Source organism: Ochotona princeps, chromosome 30 (assembly GCF_030435755.1).
Source record: "Ochotona princeps isolate mOchPri1 chromosome 30, mOchPri1.hap1, whole genome shotgun sequence".
Classification (NCBI taxonomy): Eukaryota; Metazoa; Chordata; class Mammalia; order Lagomorpha; family Ochotonidae; genus Ochotona; species Ochotona princeps.
The window spans coordinates 19485441-19507712 of NC_080861.1; the positions used below are offsets into that span (position 1 = coordinate 19485441).

At 46.2% G+C, this 22272-nt stretch overlaps 1 protein-coding gene across 1 annotated transcript in view; it reads left to right on the forward strand.

Moving 5' to 3' along the window:
* Positions 1 to 789: 789 nt before the first annotated feature.
* The window catches only part of CTDSPL (CTD small phosphatase like), a 104990-nt gene continuing 83507 nt past the window's right edge, over positions 790 to 22272 (forward strand). The window contains exon 1 of the mRNA XM_058657064.1: positions 790 to 1899. Within this exon, the coding sequence (XP_058513047.1) occupies positions 1821 to 1899 (79 nt within the window). The 5' untranslated portion in view covers positions 790 to 1820. The remainder of the gene's footprint in view (positions 1900 to 22272) is intronic.

Below are 22272 nucleotides of genomic sequence, written 5' to 3' on the forward strand. Positions count from 1 at the left end.
CCCCTCTCTAGCTCCCCTACAAGTGCTTTCCCAGCCGCCTCCAGCCCACACCAGAACCCTCCCACAATGGGCTCCGCACCAGGTACAGAGAGGGGCCAGCACAGTGTCTGTGGGACGCACTTCCGGAGAGGCTCGCTGGCTCCCTCCGGTGAACACAGGCCGGGCTGTAACCCGGTTCCCCCAGCTCTGAGGTAGGGAGAAGTCAGAACCCTCCCACAAGCCTCGCCTCCTGGAAGACGGCGTGGGGCGAGTGCGCCCGCGAGGCCCCGGGCGCGCAGGGGACTCAGCTGCCCGCTCCGGCTGCCCACTGACGTCACACCCCGCAGACCCTCCCGCGCCCTGCTGATTGGTGCGGAGCGCGCGCGGGCACTCCTCCCCTGCCCCTCGCGGCACCGGCCCGCCCACCCGTTTACCAGGTCTGTTGCCCTGCAAGTTGGAGCGAGTGCCAAGGCGCCCCGGAGCCCGTCCCGGCTGAGGGGGCGCCTTCCCCGTCACTCCCACACCCCGGACACAAGACGTACGTGCTGGGCACATGGCGGCCGCCCACTGCCCTTGCCCAGGCGAAGACCCTTCCGCGCCTCTGTCCTCCTCAGACTCCCTCTCGCCCCCTTTGCTGCACCGCTCGTGGCCCGGGACCCCCTCAATGGCTACCTCCACCGCCTCTTCAGACACGGAGGTTGGTCCTCCAGGACTCGTCGCCACGCACGCGGCCTTTCGAGTCCTGCCCACACTCAGCATGGCCCACTGGTCGGCAGGCTCGCTCGCTCTCTCTCTCTCTTTCTCTCTCTCCCTGAGCTGACCACTCCCTCACCCTCGCGCCCTCAAGGGCCTCTCCGGCGACCCACATAGCCTTGTAGCCCTGGGTCCCTCCAAAGCTTACTTACCACCACGGTCTGGGGTCCCTCCTCACTCCAGTCCACTGCCACCCTCCTCGGGCCGCCTTAGGCGGGTGGGCCCTCAGCAGCCGCGTCCCGCGTGGGGAGGCCCAGTGTCCTGCAGGCACCTGCGGCGCGGCGCAGCGCAACGCATCGTCACGGCTCGCCCCCTCCCATCCCACACGTCTACCCAGCCTAGTCCTGCCTGCCAGCCGTCCCGCCCCGGGCCCTGGGCCCGACACCGCACACCCGAGAGCCCTGCTGATGCCTCTCTGCCACGCTCCTCCCCACAGCACTCACACGCCAGGCCTCCTGGCACCCCCTCACATCCGCCCTCTGTGCCATCCCCTACACCCTGAGACCTCACTCATGTGCCCGAGACCCCAACCTGCACGCGAACACCCTTCCGCGCGCTCCACTCACCACCACAGCCTCGACCCCGCACCCTCCCCCCCCCCCCACCGGCAGGCCAGGCAAGCCGCGCTGGCGGCGGTGGCGGCGGAGGCCGGTCCCTGGGCCGGGACACACCCACCCGCCCGCCCGCCCTCCTTCTTTCCCTCCCTTCCTCTCTCCTTCCCTCCCTCTCTCCCGCCCTCCCGCCCTCGCTCCTCGCTCGCTCCTTCCCTCTCGCCTGCCCGCCCTCTCCCGCTTCCCGCGGCGCCTGGCCTCCCGCTCCGCCTCTCGGTGCGCTCGCTGCTCTCCCGGGCGCGGCTCCGGGGTTCATGGTGACGAGGCGGCCGCCGCAGCTGGAGCCCAGCAGAGGCGGCGGCGGCGGCGGCAGGAGCTGGGGCGCGGGCCCGGGTCGCCTCTTCCAGAGCGCGGGGCCGGGCGGCGGGCGCGCCCAGGTGGCGGCTGCGAGCGCCCCCGCGCGCCCCCCGCGCCGCGGCCCCGCGCGCCTGGCTTGCGGGGGGCCGGGCCTGCGGGCGACCGCCACGCCGCGCACCCATGGACGGCCCGGCCATCATCACCCAGGTGACCAACCCCAAGGAGGACGAGGGCCGTGTGTCCGGCGCGAGCGAGAAAGGTGAGGCGGAGCTCGCTGGCCGGCCTGTGGCTGCGGGCTGGGGACGGGTGCACCCCCCAACCCCCCGTGCCGCGCGCTTTAGCCTTCGCACGCCGGCACGGGCTTGGGGGAGGGGGAGGGTGCCCCGGGCCTGGAGCGGGTGGAAGGGAGGGTGTGCGTGGGTGTGGGGTGCGCCTGGAGGAGCCAGGCTGTGTGTGTATCGGCCGAGCCGCTGTTGAGTGTTGCATGTGCAGGAGCCGGCGGAGAAGTTGGGAGAATGTCTACGCTGGCACCTACCCGGGAGGCGGGGAGTGTGTTGTGCACCTGCCTGCCTGCCAGCCAGGTGTGAGAGTGGACATCTCGGTGCTGCGTGGCTGCGCACCGGACCGCGCGAGCTTGTGGCGGTGTGTGCGCGCCCACCCGGCTGCTTGGGAGTGTGGCTTCTCTGGCCTGCCTCTTGAGTTTGCGTGTGAATTTTGTAGAGGTGTGGGCGTCCCTGAGAGGTTGTGGGATGTGTGTGTGTGTGTTGTGTGACTGTGCCAGCCAGCTGACAGCGGAGTTGTGTCTATCCACTGGATGGATTTGGGTGTACCTGCCCACATTGGTGCTGCTTGTATGTCCCAGGCAGGCCGTGTGTGTGTGTGTGTGTGTGTGTGTGTGTGTGTGTGAGAAGGTGGGAGCAATGTGGAGCCATTCCCCTTCTTGGCTTTTCTGGGTCCTTTGAGGACCCAGCTGGGTGAAGGGCCCCAGAGGAGCCCTCCGGGCCCTGGCAGTGTGGCCTGCCAGGAACTCGGCAGCACTGTGCTATGCTGTGCTTGGTTAGGTTTTGACACTGTTTCACTGAAGCCCTAACCCCCTTTCCTGAGTTTTTTCTCCAACCCTATGTTCCCACCGGCCAAGACGTGGTACCCCTCTCTTGAGCATCCTATTTGGGGGGCACTGAAGCTTACCTGAGGGCATGTGGGCTGAGGCCGGGTAGGGCTCCCTGGGACATCTGCCCCCTTCCCGGGGCCTGGCTTGACCACAGCAGACTTTGGGGAAGAGTTGTATTTCTTTTTTTCCTTCCTTTTTCCCCCCACTTGCTGTAGCAGTGAAGGAAATGGGGCGAGGGTGGGAAGAGTAATGTCCAGAGTGGGGGCCACCCCACCTTGGGAAACGGAAACAAAACAGAAGTACCATCTCCTGGGGGATTTCTCAACCTGCTGGCACTTTTGTAGGTCGCAAATATAAATGTGCCTACAGATTGGTTTTCTTGTTTAGAAAATAAAAAATTCAGACTCTCTCAGGTATTTTTTTTCTGTGCTGTACAAATAAAAGCACACACACACACACACACACACACACACACAAATAGAAGAATTATGAGAAGGTGTGCTGGTTGAATTTCTGCGTCTCCCTAGGGCCCCAGCATGGCCGGGCCTTCTTGTCACTGTCAGCTGTGAGGTACCAGCTGGGTGTGCCACCTCTGGGAGGAGGCGTCGAGGAGCTTTTGCCACTGAGTGCTCTGTGTGATGCTCTGTCGGAGAGAATCCACAGCTTTGGTTAGGAGAGGTGTGGCGGAAAGTATCTGTCGGAACCGCCGTGCTCCTGCTGCTTGGCGACGGAAGAAAGTTCTGGCCGTTCAGACTTGCCTGTGCCTCAAGCTGCTCTGACTTTGCAAGCAGTCACTCTGATCTGAGATACAAACTGTGGACACATGCCATCAGCCGGGCTTGTTCGGTGCCACTTGTTTGCCGTGCCGCCTGTGCCCGTCTCGATCCCTTGAGCTGCCTCTTTTGTTTGCTGTCCGTTGTCAGCTTGGTTGTTTGTTAACTGATTTGAGGAATTCCTTACCTGCTGTTCTGGGGTGGAGTGACTGGCTTGTAAATCCTTCTCTCTGAAGCAGTAAAAACATGCTCAGCTTAGCTTTTTTTTTTTTTTACTTTGAAAAATGGGAATAATCTTGGTTATCTCTAGGGTGGCAGTAAACACTAAGAGTCCAATTGTGAAGTTGCTTCAGATTCATAAACCACTAAAAAGGTTTAGCAGTGTTCTTTTAGAAGCATGTTGTTGTCCTCAGATAGGCACAATCTATTTCACATAACTTTAATTTGAGGCAAACACTTCACCATTTTGTTTTTAAGTACTGGGCCCAGAATGTGTTTAAGTTTTTGTGGTGGGGAAAAAAATGCCAGTTTTTAGATGTTTGCTTTCATCATTCACTCTGAAACAGCAAGAAAATGATTGCATCTTGGGTCTGATGTGACAGTTGCAAGAGATTGTGTTCCTCCAGGATTTGTCTGGCTTCCGAGTTATCACTGTCTCGTAAACCTCTCTCCAGGTGCAAACTGTAAGGGAGGCACTGGGTACAGACTGTGGTGTTCTGCCTGCTTTGAGTGAGTTCCTGACACACTGCCACGTGGTGGTGTACTGCTCAGCTGTGGCTGTCAGCCCGGCTAGTTATGCAAGGTTTATTTCTCAGAGTTGTATCTGATTGGGTTGATAGTGTAAATACTCAGACACAGATTCCCTCTTAAGTTTGGCTTAGCCAACCTTGCTCTCTGGAAATTTCCTCTCACTCATCAGGAAGAAACAGACAATACAGTAGAAGCGTCGACAAGCAATAAGGGCAGCTAAGTCACAGGACAGGAAGTCTGAATAGGTAATAATGGGCACTCCACTTCATGTGAAAGTTTCGTGGGTCAGCCTGGATGAACCCCTAAGTGACTGCCGGTGTTCAAAGTGGAAGCGGGTTTGGGAAATGTGTATTCTGGGCAGTGAGAAAGTAAAGTGAGTGTAGACTTTCTAGGGAGTAATTTAGTACTCGATCAGTTAGGAATGCTTTTGGCCGCAAGTAACAGAAACCCAGACTACTGCAACTTAAACCAGTGATTTGTTCTTCTCATGTAAGCGGCAATCGGAAGGGTGGTTTAGCAATTCACTGGTGTCAGGACACCATCACAGTGATTCCCCTGCGTTCCCCGCCTGTGGGAACCCAGCTGCCACCTCTGCAAACCCCGGGGCAACCTTCAAGACAGGAGAAAGAGACACTGCTGGTCTTGTCTATTCATTTTACCTGGAAAGCAAAAACCTAGGGAACAGCCTACCAGACATTGGCTGCTGCTTCATTGTCCAGAACTGGGTCAAATGGCCATTCCCAGCCACAAGCCCTGTTACGGAAGGTAGGAAGAGGGATTGGAAATGAGAGAGAGCGGGTTTTGGTTCAGCCAATCAACTGGTGGGCTTCACCCTCAGAACTCCAGTTCTGCTTGTAAGTTTTGCATTAGAGAAGCATCTTCACTTGTGCTGAAAGAAACCTGTTCACAGATCTTCCCTGTTGGCTACCTTGTTTGTAGTAGTCAAACCAGAACCTTCCTGGGGCAGGGGTTCAGTTGAGTGGATGGTCTTGCCAGTTTGTGTGTCGGAATCTTCTCGTGCGATCTCTGGGCTCCAGTCCCAAGTCTGCCTCTGACTGCGGCCTGCTGCTAATGTATATTATGGGTGGCAGCGGGAGGTGGGTCAGGTGACTGGGTCCTGCCACTCACATGGGAGGGTGGAGGTCCTGGTTCCCAGTTTCAGCCTGGCCGTGATAGATACTTCAGCTGGGGGAGCCAGTTGGTAGGAGCACTCTCTCTCTGACTGTTGAATAAAGTAATTAAATAATTGAAGTTGTAAGAAAGAATATGTCGCTGTCCTGCAGCGATGGACTTGGTGCACGGAGCCGATAATAACACGCTTGGACTACAGACTGATGATCAATAGCCAAAATTTATTAGGGGCAACAGACTTTATATGCTGAGGGTCATACAGGATTAGGGTAGAGATACTTAGTTCATCAACAGAACCATCAACTGTTTCTATGCCTTAGTTTGGAAGTCCTTTTGCCTTGTATATTACTTCCCACTCAACTGTTCTTTTACAAATGATATCTCATCAGGTATACAAAAGGTAGCCATACAGTTGTTCTCATGCAAAGGATATCCAATCAGTCACACACAAGACATCCATTCAGTTGTTTATCATACAAATATTGTCCCATCAACTGTAACCCTGTGCTCCCTGACTACGGTGGTCACTGACCTACAGTCACAATGTCCTCCTACAAGAATACTCCTTTACACACACACACAAATGATAATAAAAATGAGTGTTATCCTAAGTGGCAGCAGATCAATGGGTAGACCATGATACATCAATACTACGGAGTATCTCACGCTGCTTAAAATCTGAGTTAGAATAGAACTAAGCATGCTGACATGTGAGTTTCCAAGACATTTTAAAAGGGGGAAAAGAATGTGAAGAATGATATAAACAGTTATGATCCTATCTTTATAAAAAAAAAACACAACCTCCTCGAAGTGTACATATGTCTAAAAATACACAAAAATTAATCTGGAAGGAAATAAACTGACAATAATGATTATCTCCAGGGAGCGGACTGGAGAGGAAAGCAAAGGAATTCAAGCTTTTTGCTGAACTATTAAGGAAAACATACTAATCTTTTGTAGATTTTTTTTTTTTTGTATTTGAAAGATGAATTTACAGAGAGAAGGGGAGATGGAGAAAGATCTTGCATGTGGTCCCAACGGCCAGAGTTTAGCTGATCCTAAGCTGGCAACCACCAGCTTCCTGCTCATCTCCTATGTGGGTGCAGGAACTTCCTCTTGCTTTCCCAGGCCATAAGCAGGGAGCTGGATTGGAAGTGGAGCAGCCAAGACATGAACAAGTGTCGGTCCATAGGGGATGCCAGCGTTTGAACGTGCCTGTTGAGCCACCATGCCTACCCCAAAAATTGTTTTGAAGATTTTTATTTGTTTATTTGAAAGTCAGAGTAACGGAGAGCTAGAGCCATAAATAGATGTTTGATCTGCTAGTTCACTCCCTAAATAGGTACAAATAGGCAGTGCCGGGCCTCGCCAAAGCCCAGAGCCAAGAGCTTCATATGGGACTCCCATGGAGGTACAGGGATCCAAGTACTTGGGTCATCTTCTGTTGCTTTCCCAGGCACCTTAGCAGAGAACTGGATTGGAAGTGGAATAGCTGGGATTTGAACCAAAGCCCATCTGAAATGCCAGTGTCACAGGTAGTGAATTAACCTACGAATGCCACAATGGCTGGCCCCCAGATGAAATTTTTAAACTAAAAAAAGAAAGGTTTCCCATGGGTTTTTGCAAGGGAAACAATAATTTCAATGATTGAACAATAATAAAACAAAACAAAACCAAGAAGCTTCAATTCAAATTCATGATTACCAACAGCATGGAAATGCTAGCTAAACAGTTAATTGTTTTGCAAGCTCCTAAATGTCCCTGTGAGATCACTGCAGGCCAGTTGGTTTGATGGGGAGGGATATTTTGGCCCAATGTGCTAGTTCTGTGTCTCCCACATGTTTGTCAGTTTAACCTCAGCTCAGAAACCTTTAGGCTGCTGACAAAAGTGTAATGAAGAAAAGGATCTTGGAAACCATAATTATTGCAGATGAGAAAAGATTTGAAGTAGATTCCGTTGAACTTCTGAAAATCGGACTTTTTATTTGGAGATAACTGTAGATTGATAGAAATGAGAAATCAGACACTCCAGCCCTTCCTCCTCAGTGTTAATATTGTGCCGATTGAAGTTTTAGAAAAACTCCATCACCAGGAAGCGCCTCACGTGGCCCCACCTCCTCCTAGTCTCACCTCCTCTTAGCCCTGTGGCAACCAGGAATCTGTTTCTGAAACTTCATCATCTTGGGAATGCCATCTAAGGAGATTTGAGTTGTATGGCATCTTTTTGAATTGCTTGTTCCTCTCTGATGAAGTCTGGGTTTTTCGCCAGATTGTTGCTTGGTTTAACTGTTGTTCTGTTTTGTTGCAGCGTAGCATACCTTGGCAGGGTCACAGCACAGTTTAGCCCTTCACCTCTTGAACGACATCTCAATCGTTTCTAGATTTGAGGTAGTAGAAAGCTGCTGCAAACCCTGGTAAACATGTTTTTGTGTGAACCAGCATCTTTCTTTCTCTGGATGAAGGCCCAGGATAATTGCTGTGTCATATGGTATTTGTGTGTACCTTTTCAAGAAACTGTCAAACTGTTTTCTTGCCTAAATGTACCATTTTACATTTCCTTCAGCGATACAGGAGTGATCCTCGCTTTTGGTTTTGCTGTTATTTAGTTGTTTCTTTCAAAGGGAGGGGAGATCCATCCTGCAGCTACCGATTCACTCCCCCATATCCAGAACAACCAGGTCTGGAACAGTGTGAAAACAGAAGCCCGGAGCTCCATCCTGGCCTCCCACGTGGCTAGCATGGCCCAGTTCGTGGGGTGGTATTCTGCTGTCTTCGCAGGTGCGTTGACAGGAAGCTGTGCCTGACAGGCACACTCACACCAAGCTTTGGATCCCAGGCAGCAGCTTAACCCCCAGTGCCACAATGCCGGTCCCCTCTCTCTGTTCGTTACGTTAAGTTTTAATTTGCTTTCTTCTGATGGTTGGTAATGTTAAACATCTTTTCACATGCTTGTTTTCCTTCTGTGTATTTTTGGTGAAATCTTCTTTCATGTCTCTTGTCCATGTTCTAATTGGATTTTCTTTCCCTATTTGAGTTCTGAGAATACTGTATTTTAGATGTTAATCCTTTATCAGTTATGTGGCTTTCGAGTATTTCTCCTAGGTTATATATACCTTTGTTTCTGTTAACAGAATCTCTGAGCTAAAGTTTTTAATTTTGATCCGTTAAGAAAAATATTTCCTTTTGTCATTTGCTGTTAAGTATCAAATTTAAGAATTGTGCTAAGACTAAATCCCAAGGATCTCCTTCCAGACTTTTTCTAAAAGTATTATAGTTTTACACTTTACATTTAAGTCCATAATTCACTCAAGGTCTGTATCTTTTTTTTTTTTAATAAGATGGACGCTCAGGTTCAGTTTTCTTTTTTTTTTTTTTTTTTTTTTTTTTTTTTTTAAGATTTATTTTATTTTTATTACAAAGTCAGCTATACTGAGAGGAGGAGAGATAGAGATATACTGAGAGGAGGAGAGATAGAGAGGAAGTGAAGCTGCCGGGATTAGAACCAGCAGCCATATGGGATCAAGGCGAGGACCTTAGCCACTAGGCCACGCTGCCGAGCCCCAAGGTTCAGTTTTCTATATATGAAAGTCAGGTTGTCTTTGCTCCCTTGAATTTCTTTCGTACCTTTGTGAGACCTCAGATGGGCTTCTTAATGTGGATTTGTATTCTGTGTTCTTTATTTTGTTCCTTTAAACTGTGTGTCTTTCCCTATGCCATTCAGTCCTAATTATTGTAGTTGAGTAGTAAGTCTTGAAATAGGGCAATCTGGTCCCTCCAATCTTTTTTCTTTTCCAAAATTCTTTCAACTATTTTATAGCTGCTATGTAATCTATAGCTACAGAGCCCATGTTGCTGAAATTTGGCAGGAATTCAATTAAGCCTATATATCAAATTGAGCATGGGTTGTTGTCCATGAACATGGTATATCCCTCTGTTTATTTACATGTTTGGTTCTGTCTTCAAGACTCTACTATTACTAGCCCCAGCTTTAGGCTTTTTATAGTCTTTATCCAATTGAGGACATTCCCTCTATTCTAATTTTTCAGAATAGTTGTTGAATTTTATCATATGATATTTCTGTATGATATTTTTCAGTTTGCTGGATAGCTTATACTGCATTTTAATATTGAGACAGCCTTGTATTCCTGGAATACATCTTAGTTATGGTGTACAGTTCTTTCAGCACATTGGTGAATTTTTTTTCTTTTTAGAATTACTTTACAAAAATTAATATATTTGAAAGGCAGGGTTACAGAAGGAGAGGGAGCTCTTCCACACACTAGTTGAACACCCCCCCCCCCCAAATGGCTGCAGTTGTTGGGGCTGGGTCAGGCCCAAGCCAGGAGCCTGGAACCCCATTGTGGTCTTCCATTTAGGGGGTTAGGGACCCAGGCACTTCAGTTAGCTTCCTTTGCTTTTCCAAGCACACAAGCAGATAGCTGGCTTTCAAGTGGAGCAGCCAGGACATGAACCCGTGCCCAGAGATTACTGGCATGGCAGGCAATGACTTAACCCACTGCTCAATATTGCTTGCCTCCCATCAGTGAATGCTAGTTGCTCATTAAGGATTTTTACATCTGTGAGTGATATTAATCCATAGTGGGGTTTTTGTTTGTTTGATTGTCTTCATCTCCTTGGTATCAGCCTCGTGAAATGGATGACAAGGTATTCCCTCCTCATGTGTTTTTTTGAAAGAGACGCTATGAGACTGTTGATTCTCCAGGAAAACCCTCTGAGTCTGGGGATTTCTTTGGGGGAGAGTTTTTAAGCTACACATTCAGTTTTCTTAAAAATCGCAGAGCCGTTGATCTGCGTCATGTTGGGGGAATTGCAGTGTTTGCTTTTTGAGATCCGATCTCTTTTGTCTAAGTTGGTGGAGTTTTGCATAGAAATCTCCTTTGTGATCTGCTTGGCATGCAACTCCTTAGCACGAGGCATTGTCACAGTAGTGGTTCTTTGTGTCCTCCGTCTTATTATTTTGTCACTTTTGCCAGATTTCTCATTTTCTTGATTTTTGCAAAGAACTAGCTTTGTGTTTAGTATTCTATTGCTTTTCTGTTTTCGGCTTTATTGATTTCTGTTCTTTATTTTCTTCTTTCTGCTTGACTCATGTTTATTGTACTCCTCTCTAGGTTCCTAGGGAACTTCTACGATTGGTTTGAGGCTTTCCTTCTTGCTCTTATATGTGTGCAGTGCTGCCATTTCTCTCACAGCTGCCGTAGTTGTGTCCCACATGTTTTTGAAATGTTATTATTTTCATTTTTATTCAGTTCAATGTATTTAAAAAATTAGAATTTATTTTTAGAGCAATTTCATGTTCCTAGCCAAATTGAGCAGAAATTACAGAGCTTCGTATTTTTCCCTGACCCCACCAATACACAGCCTCAGACCCACATGGCACACATCCTGTGTTACAGTAGGACATGTATTGCGGTGGATGACACATCATTGACATCTCTTGACACATCATTGTTGCCTGAAGTTGAGAAGCCCACGTCCGGTTTCACTCTTGGTGTTGCGTGTTCTTGGACACGTGTGTCAGCCATTACGGTGTCTTGCAGAAGCCATCTCTGTGTTCTCGCCCTTCTCTCAGCTTCTCTAACCCCTGACGTTTGATGGTTTCCATAGTTTTGCTTTTCCTACACTGTCATACAGTTAGAGTCATATAATCTCGCTTCTTTAGATTAGCCCTTTTTTTTTTTTTAGAAAAAAAAAGAATTATGTGAAAGGCAAAGTTACAGAGCGAGAGTTCTTCCATCTGCTGGTCATTCCCCAGATGGCCTCAACAGCTAGGCCTTGGATCAGGCCAATGCCAGGAATCGCCCATGTTGGTGGCAAGCCCAAGTGTTTGTGCCATCATTGCTGCTTCCCACCCCAGATGCATTAACAGGGAGCTGGGTTAGAAATGGAGCAGCTAGAACTTAAGCCAGCACTCATTTGGGATGCTGACATCACAGGCTGTGACTTAACGCACTGTGCTACAGTGCTGGCTCTCACTTGATAATATGCATTGAAGTTTCTTCCGTGACTGCATGGAGGCTAGATAACTTATTTCTTTCTAGTGTTGAATAATGCTCCATGCAGTGGATGTACCATTGCTTATTTCTCTGGTCTCCAACTAAAGTATATCATAGTTGCTTTAAAAAAAAAAAAGACTTATTTTATTTATTGGAAAGTCAGAGTTACAAGGAATTTCTCAACCTCTGGTTCATTCTCCAAACAGACATTACAGCTGAAGCTGGACCAGTCCACAGCCAACCTCTTCTGAGTTTCCCATTAGGGTGCTGGGGCTTAGTTTGGGTCATTTTCTACTGCTTTCCAAGGCCATTAGCGGGGCTCTGGGTTGGAAGTGGAACAGCTGAGACTCAAATCAGTACCCCTTGGGCAGCTGTACCTGCTGTGCCTCAGTGCTGGCCCCATCATGGTTGCTTTCATGTTTCAGCACTTGTCAATAAAGCTGCTACTCCATCTCTGAGCAGCTCTTTGTAAAGGCGGAGCACAACTACTACACTACATGGTAAGAATATTTTGTTTAAGTTTTTTGTAAGAAACTGCCAGTGTGTCCAAAACGAGACAGTATCTACCTTCTTTACTTTCTAAATAGTAATGATAAAGAGAAGGCTAGGCCTCTGTGGTACCAGCATCCCATATAAAGCACTGGTTCAAATCCTGGCAGCTCCACTTCTGGTCCAGCTCCCTGCTGATGGCCTGGGAGGGCAGTGAAAGATGGCCCAAGTCTTTGGGTCCCTGTACCCACATGGGAAACCCAGAGGAAACTCTTGGTTTCAGCTGTTGCAGCTATTTGGTGAGTGAATTGGGCATGTTCTGTAAGGCTTTCCTGCTCTCTCTAACTCTCTCTGCCTTTCAAGTCCCTCCCTCCCTTCCTTCCAACCTTTCTTTTTTCCCTCTGCTCTGAGACTCAAGTTTCACAAATGTTTTTAGACCTTTTGTTACCGTGTTACAGGCTTGTCAGTCCCCCCCACCACCCCTTTTTTAGTGAGCCCATCCACTGGCATTCTTATTGCTATTCTGGTATTGTTTAGTTTTAGACTTTGCTCTCCGCTAAGTCTTCTACATTTTCCCCGTGACCGTCTTCATCCCTTGTCCCGGCTTTTTACATTTTTCATTTGTTTTGTTTTAAGCATGCTTCTACTTGCTTGTTGAAACATTTTTGTCATGGCCCGTTTCAGCACTTTGTCAGATAAGTGTGGTCTCTCTGCTGTTGGAATGCTTGTGTCTATCAGCTGTCTTTTTCCATTTAGATGAGATTTCTTGGTTCTTGGAACAGCAAGTGAATTACACCTGAAACCTGGACATTGTTATGTAATGAGGTTTTGGAGTCTTTTTTAAGCTTCCCATTTTACTTGATTTTTCTCTTACACCTCTCCTTCAGGCCGACTGATCCTGTTAGGCGGACCTATGTAGCAATTCTTCCTAAGCTTGCCATCTGAGGAAGAAGCAGAAGAATTCTCTTGGGTAATGCTGAAGATGTAAAGGTTAATTATTCAGCGAAAAGTTCGTGGATAAGTGGAATTAAAATTTCATCTTGGTGCAAAACAAACTTTAGAAATCTATGTATAGATGTTTCTGTAGCACACATTGTCCATCAATGTTTTGAAGATCTTTTGTATACCTTTAAGCTAAATTTCCAGATGGTAAAGTCCTTACTTATTGTTTTTTTTCATTTTTTTTAATTAATTATTTTGCATTATGTGACAGTTTCATAGGCTCTGGGAATCCCCCCACCCCTCCCCACGCCCCTCCCCCCTGGTGGGTTCCTCCACCTTGATGCAGTATTACAGTTCAAATTCAATCAAGAGTCTTTCCTTGCAAACGTATACCAAGCATAGAGTCCAGCTACTTATTGTCCAGATGGGTTGAACAGTTTCTTGGGGAGACCATTTCTGGTCCGAAGTGAGAGCTGGTAGAATATCATCCCAGTCAATTAAGAGTCCCAATATAACATCAACAGCAATTTGCAACATTATGGAATTGACATGGTTTTGAGTAACCAGTATGTTAAAAAAAAAAAAAAAAGAGCACGTTCTTAACCACAACCTATGATTAGCTCATTGACATTTCAATTTTAGTTTATATACAGGACCGGCTGCTATATACCTTAAAATGGTTATAAGGTACCATTCAGCTGTCTCGTGTCTGTTTCATTTTAGTATTTAGCCATTTGTTGTGACGAAGTATAATTTTGCTGATCTTGGCAGATTTTAGGATAATCTAGACTGACTTGTAACTCTAACAAGACATTTGTCGACAATTAAGGTGCAGAACATTTTTTTTGGGGGGGGGTGTGTGCAGGAAAATCCTCAACACCATGGTGAGGAGTGACTAATCTTTGTGTCCCACCCAGCAAGGAATGAGCCAATCCACGCCAGCTCTTTCCTGTCAGATTCCAAGCTCTACTTCTTGTTGTTTGTCTATTTATTTTAGGTTTTTTTAGTTTGTATGATTGTTTGTTTGCTATGAGGGGTTTTCGGAGCGATCCCGATGGTCATCACGAGGGAGGGTGGGGGTCCAGAGTTGGAGCCAGGCTTGGACCAGAGAGAGCTCTCCTCCCTGGTCCCGAAGGACGTTTATTGTTCTTCTGTTTCTGCGGACCGCTCAGGTCTTCTGGTTGTCTTTCCGATGACGTTGGTTTCTGCACGGTAGTGTTTGGACTTCTTCCATCCCCTGCAGAAGCTCCGGTTGGGGGTGGGTGACCTCAGAGTACTCGGCCTCCGAGGGTATCCAATTCCCTGTGGCCTCCTTGGCAGTTGGGATATAATCCTTGTTGCTCGTATTAATAGTTTGTGGTGAAGGTCTGGGAGTCTTCATGGTTGGGATCCAAGCTTCCTCCTTACCACCTGCTCCACTCTGGAGTACCCCCCTGCTCCACGCACATGACCTCCTGTTAACAGGTTGTTAGGATCGTACCCGATTCCCCCCTCATGCATTGGTATAGTAGTTTTACTATTGTTTAGTGCCGCTTTGAGTCTGTTGTCTATGAATTACCAGATTTGATCTTGATAGGCTATATTGTAAAGTCCTTACTTATTAAGTTCAGTGTTGGGTAGGTGTTGTGGTCACCACTTGGAACTGCTACATCCTGTACTGCAATCCTTCACCTAAGTCCTGGCTACTCCATTCTTCCCATCCAGCTTCCTGCTAATGTACAAATGGACCATGGATGATGGTCCAAGTATTTAGGTTTCTGCTGCCCATGTGGCAGACCAGGATGGAATGCCTCCTGGTTTTGGCCTGACCCAAACACGACTGTTGTAGACACTTGTGTGATTAAACCAGCAGATGGAAGATCTCTTTCTGTTTCTTACTGTCACTCTGTCTTCAAATACATAAATGTTTTCCTTAAATTCAGTATTTTGCTACCTATCATTTTTCTGAATGTCTGATAGCAGTAATGTTTATCCTCGAGGTTAACATGCCCATGTCTCATGTTGGCAGAGCCAACTGTGACTCCTAACTCCAGCTTCCTGCTAATGCAGATCCTGGGAGACACCAGGTGATGGGTACTCGGGTTTCTTCCGCCTCCATTGGGTGGACACACATTTCCTCGCTCTTGCTTTTGGCCAGTTCTGGCCCTGGCCTCAACCTTTGTGCACACTTCAAGACCAATAGATTTGAACTTTGCTCTCTTTTTCTCTCTGCCTCTGAGATAAATTTTTAAATGAAAAATGTGCTCTCCTTAAATGCTTATTTTTTCCTTTAACCCCTTAACATACATCTTTTTTTTTTTCTGATGGAGGTAGATATTCTGTGTGTCATTTAAGAAAACCAAATAATGCCTTTTTGGTTTTAATACGACATCACACGATTGAGCACAGGCCTGAGAACTGCGTATAGCCCTGGGTTAGGATACTAGCATTGTGTTTTGTGCTTGCGGTCAGGACGGAGGGCACTGGTGGCGTGTTCAGTCCTCTGAAACCAGGGCCTGATGAACGACGGTCTTTATGGATGCTAGGGATTACGTCATCACCGGAGTGCTAGCTCATGTTGATTCTGGTAGCTGCTGCAAGCTCAACACTGAAAGGTTTCTTTGTAATGAGAGTTTACATTAAGGCTGTTTGCCAAAATGTTTTAACATCGTGATACCTAAAGCACTTTAAATACTGGAAAGAGCTGTGGCCCAGCATGATGACTATTCTTGTCATGCAGAATTAGTATTTAACCTGAGCTTCTGGAGTTTCAGGGTAGCTCTGTCTTGTCAACATGGCCTGAATAAACGCTGCCTTGGAGTACCGATAAGAATTCATACTGTACTTTATTGAAATTGTAACCTCTCCCTTGGTATTCTGGTCAAGATTTAGCTTTTCATGTCATAAATTTGTTCTGTGTATCTGGCTCTCTTTGTACAAATCTGAAACTATTGACTTTAATTCCAAAGACTCCAGGCAAAGCTGTAGATTCTTTTGCCTTTTTGAGGAAAACAGCTGAACACATTGACTTTTGTTTTAGCTGTAACAAAGCATTTCATAGCAGCGCTTCCCACAGGTGTAAAATTCGTTACTGTTGACTGCAACACATAAGCACTTGCTGGGGAGTGTACATTTTCCTACGTGGTAGTTTATTCTGTATCAGCACCGTACACCTGACTTCTCTCTTTGAACTTTTTTTTCACATGAATTTTTTTTATTGAAGTAAATTTGCATGGAGTCCAAAAAAAAAAAAAACCACTCCTTTTTGGTATTACAAAGTTTTGTGAGTTCTGACAAACTCAGACAGCTAGGTCACTCTGAGCACAATTGGGATGGGAGTGTTTCCTATGCTGGTACCTCTCCGTATTTCCACCAAAACATGACGACACTTCTGGTCGTGTTGCAGCCTTGTTGGTAGTTGACATTCTCAGTCAGTTTTTGTTTTTTTAATTATTATTAATTTTAGCCATTCTGGTGGGAGTGCAGTGGCATCTCATTGTGGATTTCATCTGTATTGCTCAAACCCCAGATGATGCTGAGATGGCTTTGATGCACCTGTTTGCCATTCAGGTAATTCTTTGGTGGAATGTTTGTTTGAACTGCCGCTGCCTACTTTTCAAAAGTTGGGTTGTTTTTTCATTACTGAGAATTTGTTCGCTAATTCTGGGTGCCAATACTGTGTTGAATGCATGTCTTCAAATACATATGCTTCCTGCTCTATGGTTTATCTTTTTAGTTTTTTAGCATCTGCTTTGTTTTTCAAAACTTTAAAACTTAGGTAGAAATATGTGTAACCAAAACCTTACCATCTTTCCCGTTTTCATGTCGTTGGTGTTCATACATCCACATTGTTGTGCAGCCGTCACCATCAGCGGCTCTTGGTATTGCAAACAATGACATGGACCAGGAAACACTCACTCCTCATGCTCGGCTCTGGTCTCAATCCCAACAGCCACCATCCTATTCCTGTCTCTGTGAGATCACGGAGCTCGTATGGTATCTGTGTGTTTGAGAACTGGTTTACTTGCGTGACGTCTTCGGTATTCATCCACGTTGTGGCGTGTGTCAGGATTTGTTTTCTATTTATGGCTGACTGGCTTTCCACTGTAGATGTGTGTGTGTGTGTGTGTGTGTGTGTGTGTGTGTGTGTGTCTCACACCTTACTTACCCATTCATGAATCGGTGGATGGTTGGGTTGCCTGTGCATTCTAGCTGCTGTAAACTGTGGTGCCATGAACGGGGTGTGGAGGTATCTGTTTTGTTCCTATCTTCAGTTCCTGGGGTATATGCCTGGAAGAGAGCTGCTGGATCTTAATGCTAACTCTGTTAGCCATGCTTTGAGGAGCTTTGATAACTCTGTCCACATCATCTCCATCACAGTGCACAGGATTCCAATGTCTCTACGTGTTTACCATACTTGTTATTTCCTATTTATGTTTTGTGTTTGGTAATAGTCATCCTAATAGGTGTGCCCTTTTAAAGCTTTATTTATTTATTTGAAAGGCAGAGTTACAGGGAGAGAGAGAAAGAGAGAAAGAAAGGCTTCCATTCAAAGCCAGGAGCTTCTTCTGAGTCTCCCGACTGGGTACAGGGGCTTGAATCCTTGAGACATCCTCTACTGCTTTCCCAGGCAGAACCAGGAGCTGGATCAGAAGTTTAGCAGCCAAGACTCAAAGCATCACCCATATGGGGTGCTAACGCAGTGCTAGCCCCAGATGTGACTTTGGAAGAACAGAAATTTCTGACATTTTTCTGAGGTGTAGCATATTAATTTTGTTTTTACAGTCTCTGCTAATGGTGCCGTATCTAAGAAATCATTCCTAACCCAAATTTGCAAAAATTGTCTGCTTTTTTTCTTCTAGAAGTGTTTTTGGGGAAAGAGAGAGAGAGAGGTTTACATTTAGTCTGGTTTTGACTTGTTTTTGGATGAAGTACAAGATATGGCTTAAGATTATTTGTTTACATATGGATGTCTATTTGTTCATTTATTGAAGGGATCATCCTCTTTATCATATTGCCTTTGAACTTTAAGCAAAAAATCAATTGGCGATATTACCTACCTACATATGTGTACACGCACACACACACACACATATATATGTACTTATATCTGTGTGTGTGTGTGTGTGTGTGTGTGTCTATTTCTAGATTTGATTCTATCTTAAGATTTGATTACCTTCCCTGGTGTGAAGCTATGTTAAGCTTACTATAATACCAGCCTTTCCTCAGAAGTAAATTTTTGGCCATAATTTAAGCAGAAGAGAACATGAAGACATTTCACAATCTGGCAAGGCGTATTTTTTCAGCATTTTGCATGAGGGGGGGAACTCTGAAAGGCGAGACCTAGCCTTTCTCCACTCTTTAAGAACTTACCCAAATGGGTTTTGTGTAGGAGCCACTCCCCCGCCCCCCATACCAAGTTCTAAAATTGGGATTAAGAATATCTTCCAATACTGATTATCCTTTTGTAGAAAATCAGTACAGAAGTGTAGATAAGATGCATAAGCAACATTTGAGTTCTAGGTAAACAGTGATACAACTGCAATGCCTATCTTGATGGGGTCCAAGGGCATAGAGGAGTTGAATATCGCAAGATCAGATGGGGACTCCGGTACTGCAGAGAAAGCCCAGGCTCTCAAGGGGGGCTGTGACACACAAATGTCTCCAGGAAAACAAGGAAGTGATTATCCTATCTGAAACCAAGATCGTCCACTCAATGGCCTGAATTCTGCTACCACCAGGCAGTGAAACCAGTTGAAGCTTGACTGAGAGTGGAAGTCCTCATCCAGGAAGTATGACAGGTTGAGATCACTAGTTTGTTCAGTTGCTTGTGTCAGGGGATAAGTAAGGAAGTGGTAGGAGGATGATTGGAGTCTTGGAGATGGCCAAGAAGGGGTAGATGGGTCACTTGTGCTTTGTCACGGAACTCAGGCTGGTTCTTCCTGCACGTGGCCGATGGCTCTAAATGTCGGAAGTGCACATTTGGTCATATTGATGTCTGATTAAAGCCACTTGTTCAAAAGCAGAAGGTGCAGTTTCACAGCCTGTGGCCCTTTACATACTGACCCGAGACCATATTTTCAGCATCTTGTCCAGGAATCCCCTTCTGAGCCACAATGAGCTACTTGTTAAGCACAGACATGTGGTGCTTTTTCTCTCCTCTGTGCGTGCACTGCTTCCTGTTCTGGGATGTCTGTTGCAGTTGTCATCTTTTTCTAAGATGCAATTCAAATGTCACCTTCTCCTGAAATCTTCTAGCGCTGTCTGCGCAAGAGGCAACCAAGGTTTGAATCCCAGTCACATTCTATATGAGCTGTATGAATCATGTAAGCTATTTCATCTCTCTGAGGCTTGACTTCCTGGTTCTAAGTAGGTTATTAAGCTAGGGTGAGGATCAAATGATGCTTCATGTGCGTACAAACTACATGCCATAATATATAAACATTTCATGAATATTTCCTGTTACTATCAATATTTTCTTTAATGAATGCATTCATTAGCCACTCACTGAGCAGCACAGTTTATACCAAGTGTTTGAGATGCAGGTATAAAAGAAGTTAGTCACAGTACCCTGCATTTCCATGGCTTATTTTGTGAGTACTGTGTGTGAAGTGCTTTGCATATGAGTTTTATTTCATCCTTCAACAACCGTGGTATTTACGTTGTCCTTGTTGCCCAGCCTATCCTACAGATGTGTACCTCCCAAACAGTGTAGACAAGAGTTAAACCTACCGTGACTCCGGTGTTACAGGGACATGTGGGAAGCATCTGGGGAATGTCATAGATTCACATCTTAAAAAGCAACAACTGTAATTTTCCAAAAATGCTTCATTCTGCTTTCACCCTAGGCAACAGATTTATCAAGATAAATCCTAGGCCTCTCCCTGACAGGCCACCTTTACATTACCACATATTTTTCTTACTTGTTATCTATATAATCAATTCTGTTTCCTTGGAGCTCATTGCTAACCCTGGATCCTCTTTTGCATTCACTTGTGTGCTGTGAATACTAGAAATGACAGATGTTGGAATTCATGGCGAAGATCAAGTAAAGATTCCTAGTGCAAATTAGCAGAGTCCATCAGCATGTATCCCTGAAATTCTGAAAGAAGCGTTAGCTGTCACTGAAATCACTTGCCCATTATTTGTGGGTGTGGGGCGGAAAGTGCCAAGGAGACTTTCAAAGGTGCTTGAGTCCTTTCCATTGGTCAGTGTTGTCAGTTGCAAACGACAGAATCCATTTAAACTGCTGTAGACTAAAAGGAGCGTGAAAATCCTGATGGACATAAAGAATCAAATTAGGCTGTTGCATGGCTGGGACAAATGTGCCAGTCTCCCAAGACGCTGTTCTGGTGAAATAAAGGAGACCAGTTCTTAGAGATCCACTTTTCCTCTAGCCCCTTGAGGAAAAGACTGAGATCTAGTTAGAAGAGATTTAAAAGCAAAAATCATAGAGAAATGATTGCCGAAATGTCCAAACAATGAAATTGCATAGTCTAAATTGGAGGCAGATTTTGGCATAGCAGGTGAAGCACTACTTGGGATGCCTATGTTCTCTGTTGGAGTGCCTGGGTAGAAGTCCCAGCTCCACTCTAGTTTCCAGTGTCCAAGTCATGCAGGCCTTGAAGGCAGCAGATAATGGCTGAAGTACTTGAGCCACGGCTGCCCATGTTTGGAGCCCCAGTTAGAATTCCTGGCCCTTGGCTTAGGTTCACACAGCCCCTGGCTATTGCAAGCCTTGGTAGAGGCAAGCGGTTAATGACACATGTTTCTCTCTGTCTCTTTGCCTCTCAAAAACATGAATAAATAAACTTTAAAAATAAAAAAAAAAAACTAGAGTCATATCTATTAACATGATAGAACTAAAACAAAGCAGTGTTGAGCAACACAGAGAAAAAGTTCCCTAATAACAATGCAGATAGCATACATATATGAAGTTTGAAAACACACAATTCGGGCCCGGCAGCATGGCCTAGCGGCTAAAGTCTTCAGCTTGAACGCACCGGGATCCCATATGGGCGCCGGTTCTAATCCCGGCAGCTCCACTTCCCATCCAGCTCCCTGCTTGTGGCCTGGGAAAGCAGTTGAGGACAGCCCAAAGCTTTGGGACCCTGCATCTGCGTGGGAGACCCGGAAGAGGTTCCTGGTTTCTGGCTTCGGATCAGCGCAGCACCAGCCCGTTGCGGCTCACTTGGGGAGTGAATCATCAGACGGAAGATCTTCCTCTCTGTCTCTCCTCCTCTCTGTATATCTGACTTTGTAATACAATAAATAAATCTTTAAAAAAAAAAAAAGAAAACACACAATTCTTATATTTTATGGAACACATATGTAGGAAGCTGAAAAGCATGTACTTAGAAATTATGAATAATGCATTTATAATAGTTATTTCTGGGACGCGAGGATGGGAGTGGGATCAGGGAGGGGTACACAGGAAGTTTCTGTTGTTGCCTTAATATTTTCTTTTTATGTGTACAGTTTTTTTTTTTTTTTAACAAATACAGCAAACTGTTAAGAAGTGCTGGAGCTGGATGGTTAGGTCATCTTACCTATAGCTGTTCTATTTATTCTGTTTACTGCTCTGCGTGTTTAAATATTATTTGATGATTAAATAATTGCTCCTGGACTCCACCTGAGTATTGGGGTGAAGGTTTAAAAACCTTGCCTCCTTTAAATAGAGATGAATTCAGAAGAAAGAGAGAGTTCGGAGAGTGCTCAGGAAACAAGCCAAAAGGCTTGGTAACCGAGCTTTCCACAGGAGGTTCAAGTGATCCTCAACATTTGCCCAGGCTGTGCCAGGTATGCAAGCCGAAGCCACGTCAAACCTCAGCGTGATTATGTGTCTCTCAGGTGACCTTCCAAAGGATGTTGTGGGTGTTTGGTCTGTAGCCAGCTTGGTTTGGTGCAGAGTGGTAGCCACAGAAAGGTTGAAAGCACTCTAGTTACAGCTGGGTAGCCAGGCAGTGTGGATGTCATCTAAGGAATGGCTTGCTTGATTAGCCAGTTCTGCCCTGGTGTCCTGGGAGTTTATTCGGGGAATCAAGGAACTGAAATGTTTGGTCAAGTCCTTTATAAATTAAGCAAAGTAAAATCATATTGGAAAGAGAAGAAAGAAGTGAGTGAAATACAAAGCCATGAGGCGTCATCTTAAAAGAAATCCTGCTCAAAGAGTATTTGATGACCAGCAACGTGCCTGGGCCAGCGGCCTCCACGAAGGCCTTCGGGCTGACAAAACTTCCATTAGAACGGGGCTGCTGGTTCCCCAAGGATTCTTAGCTGCCTCTGTTTCTGTTTCTTCCGTGCAGGAGTTTTAACCCTGGGGTGCTCAGGTGCCTAAGTAGTCCTTGAACAGAATTCTGGGAGTCTAGGGACTTGGGCAGGGAAAATATTACATATTGATTTTCATTGGCTTCTAGCTCAACTTTGCCATTTTTTTGTCA